Source organism: Melanostigma gelatinosum (genome assembly GCF_949748355.1).
Source record: "Melanostigma gelatinosum genome assembly, chromosome: 12".
NCBI classification, from domain to species: Eukaryota; Metazoa; Chordata; class Actinopteri; order Perciformes; family Zoarcidae; genus Melanostigma; species Melanostigma gelatinosum.
The window spans coordinates 3632860-3644565 of record NC_136645.1 but is presented as its reverse complement, the minus strand read 5'-3'; the positions used below and the strand labels follow the sequence as shown (position 1 = coordinate 3644565).

At 39.7% G+C, this 11706-nt stretch overlaps 1 protein-coding gene across 2 annotated transcripts; it reads left to right on the top strand.

Moving 5' to 3' along the window:
• Window positions 1-477: 477 nt before the first annotated feature.
• On the top strand, window positions 478-11348 carry LOC306785928 (dual specificity protein phosphatase 19-like). Of its 2 annotated transcripts, none has more exons than XM_079280504.1 (5): window positions 478-609; window positions 1117-1357; window positions 5123-5169; window positions 7615-7767; window positions 10290-11348. In XM_079280504.1, exons 2-5 carry the CDS (start codon window positions 1144-1146, stop codon window positions 10470-10472), a joined length of 597 nt encoding a protein of 198 aa, XP_079136630.1. In that variant the 5' UTR covers window positions 478-609; window positions 1117-1143; the 3' UTR covers window positions 10473-11348. The 2 variants fall into 2 exon arrangements, with proteins under 2 accessions (XP_079136630.1, XP_079136629.1); XM_079280503.1 differs by lacking the exon at window positions 478-609 and adding an exon at window positions 614-743.
• The last annotated feature ends 358 nt before the right edge of the window (window positions 11349-11706 follow it).

The following is an 11706-nucleotide window of genomic DNA, read 5'->3' as shown; positions in this document are numbered from 1 at the left end:
AATTATAATGATGGTGAAAATACTACAATATAAATACCATATTACTGTAAGGCTACTAGTGAGAACAACATAATATTAAGCTGCTTTCAGTAATAACTGTGTCTTACGTTTGTTTGTGTTTTATTGTGGGAAACTTACAAATAAACTTGCCAACTGTGTTTTTGTAAGGGATGCTTTTATGTCAAATTGCATATTTTGCCATCTGTTTTGAAATGTTATCGGCATTTCAAGTTAGCAAAAGTTTAATTACGCCAAAGTCTATTATGCTAAAGTAGTATAACTGACAGACAGACACATCTGTAGATATACAGAGAGAGGTGAGTTTGTTAATAAATAAACTAAATTCACAGCATTATTAGCCACACCCTGAGCACAAATCCCAGTGAAGCAGTTCGCCCCATTTTTTTGTGAACACTGAACGCATCACATTGTTGACGCAATTTCCGACTCAGCTGTCAATTCTGTGTCAAAGCTTCATCGTGCTCGCTACACTTGCTGTGTAAAACACACGAGTTATATCGTACTTTAAATACTGCAGCTGCAATAAGCGATGATTTAACTTTCTGCGGGATTTTATTTTGTTGGTTGAACTCAGTGCATTTAGGCCAGGTGGGTGGACGAAGCGGGAAATGGAATAAAGCTCCGTGATCTTGTTCTGAATCAGACGTTATCTGCAGACACTATATACCTAAATGACTACATTTCACATTCAGTACATGGGTTAACTGCTGAGAGTGAAAAAGGTACCAAAAAGTTATGGTTACACACTTTTGGTCGGCTTATATATAATATTTTATAGTTATTGTGGATTTTTAGGTGTTAATATTCTTAACTGTTGTATTACTTATTTACTTATCGTGTTTGCATTAACCACTATCCTGCTGTAATCCTGTAAATCTCCCCGCTGCGGGACTAATAAAGGATTATCTTATTTTATGTTGTCATATTAACTATAACTGTAAATCCACTGACAAAGTAACCCAGTTAAAGGGTACTATTCTGAAAAAAAGATTGTTCCACTGAATGACTTCCCACCATTTGATTTACCTCTACACTACTGGATGTAAACAAATCATCTTCCTCTATTTAACTAACTAGTCTTCTGTTTGTTTTCAGCTGAGTCCTGTTTAAACCCCTGGTGTGATGCATTCGCTGTCTCGGGAGATTCAAGGCTTCTCCCAAGGCCGCCTGAAGAAACAGTGCACGCACGTCACCACTGTGATGGGCAGGAGGCTGCTGGAGAGGAGGGGTGATGGAGGAGAGGTAGAAGAGCTGGAGGAGGAAGGTGGATGTGGATTTGTAGAAGATAAAAGTCTGGACCTTCAAGTTGGTGTCGTCAGACCCTTCCTACTGCTGGGTAATATATACTAGTAATACTTCTACTACTACTACGAGTGCTAGAATACTATTGTTTTTAACATTTATTTACCATATCGTCCCTGCTCAACACTTACTGCTATACTGTACTTACTTACTTCAGGTATTACTACTGCTGCTTCACTCACTACATACTACTATATTTACTACTATTACTACTATCTACTACCACTGTTATAACCATTACCTGTATCTGCTGCTGCTACGACTACTTATCCTGGATCCACAACTACTACTTTAAATAACCTGCTATTTCTACCACTGCTGCTAGCTTTGCAACTACTATTTCAACTAAAACTCCTATCACTGCAACTATTAGTACTACTACTACAAATATGAAGTAAAGTAAGTAGTTTATTTTTCAAATCATGCACCAAAAGGTGTCCACTATAGGCCTGTCACAATAACTACTTTTAGTGGATAATATTGTATAAAATTCTCCCAGAATTAATTGCAATAAACAATATTATTGTCATTTTAAGACCATTTTATGCTACAGATATAATGAAAACACAACAGCGTAATGTTATAAGTACACTCCGCCTTTTCAAAGAGCAATTCACTTTTAATGTTTTAAGTATATTCAGACATTAGAATTGGATATTGAAAAAAAATAATATTAAGAAATCCTAAATGAATAAAACATAAATCAAATAAAACCACAAAACCAAAACAATGAATAAAATATGTTATTATGTTATTATGTTATGCTATTACAATTACTGACAGTTACTAACTATACCAGCTTTCATTAGGGTAAAGAAAGAGTACTTGAATAATGTAATCATGATTAAATAATATTTCAGTGGAAATACAAGTCCAAAAGTACCACTACAACAGCTGCTACTAGTACTACCACTTTTTTCATAGTGTCTCAGTCACTTCAGTATTCCAGTCCACTCATAATAAATAAATAAAACCCTAATAAGGAATAAATTAAAGTCATTCATCGTGACTTATGGGAGCTTGGTGACCTCCCTTTCAGCCGGACAACGCAGGTCGACACCGGCACACGTCAGCATGTGTCCGTCCTGCTGAAGTGTCCTTGAGCCCGATATTGAATCCCCTCACAGCTCTGTGGGGCCGTTCACTTCTGCAGCTCACGCCTGAGCCTCGGCCTCACTACAGGAGAATTGCTCTGCAGGGATCAATAGAATGTTACATCTGTTGGGCTCAATAGAGGTGACTCTCTGCTGTAGAGCGGGTCACTGCTAACAGCGTCACACTGTTCACGTAGCTGGTACAGGATCAGGCACCGTGTTGAACGTTTGACAGGTTGTCTCTGATGTTAAAATGCCTCTTTGTCATTGTGGGTTTCCGACACTTTGACAGTGAAGATTTTATTACACTTGGAAGTATATAGTCTGTGCACCCTCAGCTCTCACTCTCCACAAGAACATTTTTGAATAAATACAAAATAAATAAAGTTAACATGAAGGAAATTCTTGTCCGAACCGAGAACAGAACATTTAATACCTCATCTAAAAACTTAAATATCCCAAAACATTGAAATACTATTTTATTTATATTTATATGTATTTGTTGGACATGGCCGATACGTGATTCTAACATACAAGACAGATCAATGAAGAGACAGGCTTTTGTCGAGCAAGTAAAGTATATTTTTTTATTTCTAAATATATAATTTAAAGAAACCTTTAATAACATTTGCTATTCAACGTGACTGAGATCTGTCCTCCGTTGTGTGGCAGATTCAATTTGGGTCCTATGTCGCACTTGTATTTATAAAATGCTGTAGAAATCCTGGCATTCCTGCATCTTTCCACAGATGTGTCAGTTTAAATCTGTTCCTCCGACACTGATGAGGCATATGGACCGGAGCTGGCTTATTCCCAAAGACACTCTATCCTTTGGATTTAGATTTACTTCTCAACGCCACGAATCTGGCATTATGTGAAAGTGGATTGGCCACCGCAAAGACTGCAAATATTGCTACTTTGAAGGCGAGTGAGCTGCTGCAGAGTATCCACTCTGTTTCCTGCCCATATGTCTCTTTCATGTAATTACCCGGCTCCTGCTACTCATGAAGAGTCATTGGACCAATTGAAAGAGACCGTTCCTCGTTCTGTTTTAACTGTCTCCTCCAATGATCATGTGCTCTTTCTCAGCCGAAACAGACGTCCAGGTCGGCTTTGCTGCACGTCTTTTCCTCCATTAGTCTCTGACCTGCGTCCTCTGCTGCATTTCTCATTCTCGCTGTTATCATGAAAATCCTAAACTTCATTTTCTGCAGCTGTAGATATATTGGATGTTCATTTCAGCGGCTTTTAAGCCAATGCTAGTCAACAAATCATATATATGCCCGTCTTTTTATTTCCGTAGCTGTAAGCCTTTTTAACGTTGGTTTCCGCTGACTGATATCTTTCCTCCCTGCTGTTTTCTGTTTTCCTACTTAGCGATAAAGCTGCTGATATCCTGCAGCATTTGTTTTCAGCTGCTGAAGTTTTACACCCCTGAATTGACTGTTGTTTTTAACAACTCTGTATTTATGTGGGGTTTCATTGCTTTCTATGTAAGACACTGTTGTTCCCTGGCAGAACTGCTCAGATCCTTTACTGACGTAAAAGAAACACCAAAGTTACCGTAGAAATGATCCTTTACAAGTAAAAGTCCTGAATATAAAATGTTACTCAAGTAAAAGTACAGAAGTATTATCAACTCAATTTAATTAAAGTTTCAAAGTACTTACTATGCAGAATACTTAGCTTACCACTGGGTAGATAACTAAAGCTGTCTCATAAAGGGAGTGGAATAAAAGTATAAAGTAGCATGAAGAGGAAATACTCGTGTAAAATACAAGTATGACAAAAGGTGTACTTTAGTACAGTAGAGTACATCCCTCCACTGTTCCCTTGTTTATATTATGAGGAATAAGGCTACAGGGATAAGACACATTTCCATTTTCCTTTGATTGTATTTCTGATTAAGCTTAATTGTCTATAAAAAGTCAAAAAATACAGAAAAATCCCTTTTAAATGTCCCAAATACTAGGGGATATATACACAATCAAGTTTTGTTTTTCAACCAACAGCCTAAAACCACAAGATATTTAACTGAAAATTATTAAAAAAACAAACAAACATCTGTCTGTCTAAAATGTCATCACTTCCTAATTCTATCCTTTTAGACATTAGTGTTAAACTGTCATAATTAGCAGCTTAAGTCTTGAGTCACGGTGACATATATCCTCCAACATCTCGGAAAAGTTGCGGAAAAATTTGAAGAAATTCCCTCCAGGCACTTCCAAAATCTCACCAGTCCATCCCTGAGTCCAGGTTGACGTTGGTGCCAAATTTGAAGAAATTGCCTTCATGCGTTGCCGCGATATCTTGTTCACGACAATGGGACACACACAATGCCTCCGGCTGTCTCCACACACAGACATAAAAACAAACACATTTTAGAAGCTGCAACCAGCCAACATTCTGCACTTCTGTTTGATGAACGACTTAAAAGATGAATCAATGTTTACAGTTTCAACAAAACCAGCTGCATCATCATCATCATAACGCTGATAGAACTACCGAATTAAGCGGAACATTTTGTTTCTCTCAAACGGAGATGCAGATAAAATATTCATGCAGCATTTGATCATTTTATAACCGAGCAATTATTGTCAGCCTGCAGGAAGCATTTTATTTTCTATTATTTGTTTAAACAGCTAAGCAGAGGCATTGCCCTCTGGTCTGTTGTCTCCTCATCAAGTTGTTTCTGCCTTTCCCAGCCTCTCAGGATGCAGCCCACGACATCGACACCCTGCAGAGATGTAAGGTCAGTACAGAGCGATCGATGCAGCGGCCGTGCCCTTGCCTTGTTGTGATCGTAGTGACATGAGATTAGAGGTGTGCGCGGCGTCCCCGCGGGGTCGGCAGCAGCCGAGCCGATAGCCGGAGGGGCCTCGGGACTCGGTGCAGTGACGGTTCAGCTCAGTAGAGGGAGTAAATGATTACAGTACGTCTTCACATCACAGGAATGTGACTACTCCTCTCTGCAGTGGCCGCTCCCGGGCGCGAGCACAGATTGCTGGCTGTGCAGTCTCGGGATGATGAATTGGGGAGGTTACAAATACCTTTCGCTTCCTGTTTCTGGGATGAGAACCTTGACTGCCTGATAACCAAAAAAGCAGAAAATGGTTTTCTTCCTCAGATAGATATTGGAGCTCAGACACGGCAGTGGGCTCAAAAGGATGATTTAGAAAAGGATCTGTTCTTAGCAGTTTAATAAACATTCACTGGTGTCTCAATACAAAGACTTTAACATTGTGAGTCGAAGCGTCAGTGTGTGAATAAATCAAATCTCTATTCAAGACAGGAAAGTGATGAATCATGTTTTTGCATCTTGGTTTTATCCAGGCGGAAATCTGTGTCGTGCTGCCTGTGTCTTAAAACTTGGATTCTCTCCCCTGATTTCTTTTTGCAATCAGGTTGTATAGAAGTCTATGAGAAAATGACTCTACTTCTCTCTTGATTTATTACCTCAGTAAACATGAGTTTATGGTTCAATCTCTAGTTTCAAGTCTTCTTCAATACAGCATGATGTTCATTTAGTACATTATGGTCCATTTAGAGTCAAACAGACCATATAGCAGGGGCTGCTTTAGGGCGGGGCTACAAGGTGATTGACAGGTCTCTACTGCTACCAGAGACATATCCAGCATCATTCGGTCGTTCCTCCTGCTAACACTGTCCAGGTTTCTGAGTTTGTCTTTGACTGCACATCCACCAAATCAACAGTTAAGATTTCTGGCTGCCTACACTTTACTGTATTTGCCGCTCTGCTGGATTTAGCTTCTCCATCAACTCTTTAGTTATGGATGAAAAGAGCAGCAGAAAAAAAATGGTGACATCTGCATAACAGAAGTCAGAAAATCACTTATTTCAGCAGGCGGACACAAATTACATCATCCATCGAATTATTTTTGCTACATTACTCAATTTGAGAATGGACCTGCGAACATGGCAGAGAATGATCAGACCTGGATATGCAATGTATCTACGTATTTATAATGTTGGATGAGATTTTTAGGTTGTATTTTCTATGATGCATGATACGATATTCAGAGCATTAATAACACATAACTATTATCTATGTAAAGATATAGAGGAGTAATGTCTACCTGAGCAGAGAATGAAGTCATGTTCCTCTGTGTGTTGTTGTTTACCAGAGCTGCTCCTTGCTTTGTTGACATCGTCGGGCGTGTCTTTAGTGCACGTGAGCGTGCTCCACTGGTTAGCTCACGGCTCTGCACTGCCCTCATACGCCGGTTTAAGCTGATAACGCCGTCCCGACCGATGGTGTTGTCACGTTAGCGTAGCGCCGACCCTCCAGTTCCCCCTCAGGTTAACAACGTTAGCGCTGTCAGCCGTAGTTTGCACTGTTAGCGCTTTAAGCACCGTTAGCTGCGAGCCCCCCTGCTGAGCCGTCGCCATGTTGAGAGCCGTGAAGAGGCAATCAAAATGCTTTCCAATCCCGTTATTGCACCTTTAACATCTGGCCATGGACAACGGATGAAAATACTGTTTGTTTGGGGTCTGTTCACCAAAGAGAATATTCAAACTACTTATAATAAATTCATTATAAATGAATACATCAACATATAACCAGGATTTTCCGAAGCCCGATCATGAGTGCATGTAAACACACTAATTTAGTGATGAAATATACCATCCTGTGTGTTCTTTTTAAAGGGAAAGGCAGCCATTATTCTATAATTCTATTGTCAACAAATCCCATGAAAAGACCAAGAAAACAACAACAATGTGTTAGTCTGTCTCTCAGTCGTTGGTTTCTACTGAAGACGTAAATGTTTTTCAACAACTATTATTTCTTTTGGTCTTTTCATGGGATTTGTTGTCAATTAGAAACATCTGGAACATCCCTTTTTTAACTTGTGAAACAAGAGGCTGTTAGATGTTACAAGCAGTGTAACAGCAGATGTAGAGGAGAGAAGTCAGTCCTCTGAGGTAAGCTCATTTAAGCGAGAGAAGACAGACACTGCAGAACCAATTGGAGCCATCTGTCTTCTTTCCCGTCTGCCTCTTCATCGCTCCGCGTCGACCCTCGTCTTGCTCCGTCTTCCTGCCCTCTCGCTCAGTCAACATTCGGGTTGCGTCATGTCATCAATATGGCTGACAGAATGTCTCTCTCGCCCAAAGCAGTCTATACGACGAGTCAATGCTCGGGGGGGTCATTTGGTGTCTCTTTCTCCCCTGTCAGGTGTCTCATGTGTTAAACGTGGCCTACGGAGTCACCAACCTGTTCCCAGATCAGTTGGTTTATAAGACGCTCCAGATCCTGGACCTCCCAGACACGGACATCACTTCGTATCTCGGGGAATGCAGCTCCTTCATAGATGGGGCACGAGAAAAGGTACACACATTCATGTCCAATACGACTTCACGAGTACAAGTCTCAGATTAAACATGTTTAAAGAAAGGTTTGACCTATAACCTCCCGTAGAACTATCACAGGTTATCTTTACACAAATGCAACATATTATTGAGTGAGCTTCAGAGGGCAGGCTAACGGTTCCCCCCTGTTTCCAGTCTTTGTGCTAAGCTAAGTTAGCTTCAGATTTACCACAAACACATGGAACAATCTTCTCATCCCAATATTATGCGCAATATAACTTTAAAATGTATCTTATCTCTTCTTTCTATTCTCTTTTGTGCACCGGTGTTTGTATTACTTCTTATATACTTTATCATATTTTGACTCTATTGTTTTATTTTCCGCTGGCACAAGAATCTCCTTCGGTATTAATAATATCTTATCATGTCTTATCTCACTCTGCAAGAAAACAAATCAAACTATTTCTTTCTTTGAGTCAAAATACAGACGAATGATCAGTATTACCATAAAAATATAACTTAATTAAAATATTAGCCTCTTTCAGTTGTATGTGTTTATGTGGCGTTATTAATAAACATTGATTATTAAACATGTTTCTGATGAATACCTTTTGATTCAGATTCTTTTAAAAACAGCATTTTAATGTAGTTTGTTGAGCTGGAACTCATTTTAAGTATTCTATATACTGTTGTGTACATTAACTACACAAAATAACATTCAATATGCCCGCTATAGGTTTTTAAATTCTTAATATCTAGTAAACACAGCCAACAGATAAAAATAGGAGTAAAAATGATTTCTTCCTGAAATCTAGTGGAGGAGAGAAGTATAAGTGAAATTGAAATAACCGAGCAAAGTACAAATACTTTAAACTTCTACTTGTACTGAGTCATCTTTTATCACTGACAGATGCAGACACACACACACACACACACTGTTTCATGGTTTTACCAGATAAAAAATGCATTAAAATACGTTTCTTTTCTCAGACGGCTCATGTAGCCTAAAAATGCCGTCTTTTATATCGGCCGGCTAATTGAACATGTCAGTGTGCACACACAGCTATTCTGCTTCCTCACTGCGACGCATTAACATACATCTGCAGCAGTCAGTTATCTGTAACTCAGCACAAAGGAGAGGCGCGCGGTCGGAATACCTAATAAAAGACCATGCTGCGGTCATTTAATGCAGAAAGTCAACGTTTACGCTCACACTTCTTTCCCCCTCGGTCGCTTCCTGTGCAGCATGTAATACTTTTTAAGGGATTATTTCCAGGCAGAGCATTATTTCCTCTGTGTGTGTGTGTCTGGAGATTGACCGTAAGCAGAACATAATGTGATGTGAGCACTGATATGAAAACACTCAGCTCGAGCACAATGAAATAACAGCAAAACAAGAAACTCAGACAAAACCAAATTAAGTCTCCGTGTTCGCTGTGATGGATTATCTTGCTCGGGCAATTTTCGGTTTGTCCTGCAGAAGTTTTTCCGTTTTTTTTTCTAAAGGAAGGAAAACAAGAGCTGATATGTGACTGCAGACACCAGCACAAACAATATAAAGCAGCAGAGAATCCCTCTTTGATTGATAGAAACGTATTAAAGACCGATGTCATTCCTTCTCCCTGCGTGTCCTGCTTCATTTGATTGTATTTCACCCAGAGGAGCTGTGTGATTGGGTCACATTTTGAAATGAAAGCAGAGTGATAACCGGGATAACATGTCAATTACAGCAACCAAAAGCACAGCGCGCGTGTGCAGCCACAGCTCATTTAAATCTCCTGTCCCTCAGTGGGTATTAATTGACATGTAAAATAAAAAAATAAAGAAGTGCCTCCGGTTTGTGTTCTGCGGCTCCCTCTCGGCCAGAAGAGAGACTTTCATTCCGTGATGGGAGGCTCCACGCTGAACAGAAGAGACAAATGTGTCAATATCTGAGCTTCGGTTCTGAGCCGTGGGCCTGCACGCATTGTCTCAAGATGTGGCTGGAATTTAAAAAAATTTATTTCCAGCCTGGCACTTTGGGCGGTAAAATAATTACATCAACATTAATATTAATATTAATTATACCGCACATTTTTGACACGCAGAAAACCACTGACGCAGATTTATTGCGTCTCACTTTGCTCTACATGCTTCTGACTAATGCTGCTCTCAGAGGTGTTGGAAAGTCAGAAATTAAGAGATGCGGTGAAATGACTCTTCGAGCTGATATTTCAACATGTTTCTCATTTTTAAATGACAAAAGAAAAGGTGATTTTGGTTTCAAGGCGCTAATGTTTTGAAGTATTACAGTCTGAAACTTCTGAAATGTCTCCAATGCAACAGAGCTGGATGTTTAACTGTCAAATTGAATTCCATTTGCCTGTTGTATCGCGGCTTTGCAGAGGAATATGTTTTTGTGACTCCAGCAAACAGAACAATCCATGTTTCTTAGATTCTTCTCAGACCACGTGACCACTTAAACGTGTGGAGGTTGTAATGAAAGACCAGTTCTCTTATATATCGTCTCTGTTGTGTCACACTCTCTGTCTCTGTCCACAGGACGGCGTCGTGCTGGTCCACTGTAACGCGGGCGTATCGCGCTCTACCTCCATCGTCATTGGCTACCTGATGTTGAGGGAGGGGCTCGCGTTTGACGATGCGTACAGTCAGGTGAAGATGGCGAGGCCCTCAATTCGCCCAAACCCCGGCTTCTACCAGCAACTACAGAGCTACAAACCTTAAAGCTGCATTCAAGCAGCAGAAACAAGCTTTAAACATAACACATATCATCATCATCGACCCTTTACGATCATATGGTCAACTTATTTACTCGAATACGGTCAATATTTACTCTCCCTTTTAGCGCCGTTTTTGGTCTCCACCAACTCCTGAGGGAATTATCTTGATCTTTAGCAGCTAAATGCTCAACTATGTTCACCAGCTAGTCTCAAACGGTGCTCATCTGCCGTTTGATGCTGAGCAGGAAGTGTACAGTTGGGTTTTTAGAGTTTTTTTCACTAAAAACAGCTGTAAGAGAGAACCAAAACAGGAAAGTTGCAAAACCAAAACATTGAGCTGAAAGACGCTTAAAGGGGAACAGCAGATTTGGTGATAATTATTTGTGGTGGGTTGACACAGCGATCCATTGTCAATTAAACAATATTGATTCGTGTAGCTTTAAGGAACTAGAAATGTCTTCTTCAACTTGAAAATAAGCCTTAAAAGATTGTGTTCAAAAGCTAAAGGGCTTTTCTCTTACCTGTGATTTTATTTTGAAAATTGTCCTGATGTTTTCTGTTTTAATAATGAAAATGTCAATGGAACAATCTCATCAAAAATGGTTTGAATGTCTCGCTAAACATTGAATAATGTGATAAATTATTCGCATTCAACACAAGGTCAAAACTTCATTGGGTGCCATACGTATATTTGAGGTATTGCCCAATTTGTACGCATGTGTTGAGTCTCATTTGTCTAAAAACAGTACGTGAAAAACTGCGTCTGCCTTTTTATCCCACAGTTAAAAAAGAAACTATTTCCTATTTGATTTGTTCATTTCGGAGACACTTGTTTTCTTTGCAGTATAGATTGTGTTGTAATTAAAGACGTACCACTTTTTCCTGAGGTTCAACTTGATTTCTTTCTCAACTACACAAGCAGATACACCCTCAATTATAATGATTACCCTCACTGCCGCATTGTCTCTCTCAACAACTCACAACTTTGCAGAGTTGATGCGCTAACCGCGCTCCCTTGAAATAATTAGCTGGTAATGAGCTTGTTAGATAATGGGGGAGAATCCATTTGGCTCACATGCTAATCAACATATACCGCTGGGACGAGCTCCGAACGCTGCAAACTCACAGCACACACAGGTATCATTTCCTCATCTTCACTGTTTAAATGGAAATAAGTCTATAGGGCAGATGTGTGTTTGTTCTTCGCCCAGCTGAGAGCATTTACTGATTGTTATTAT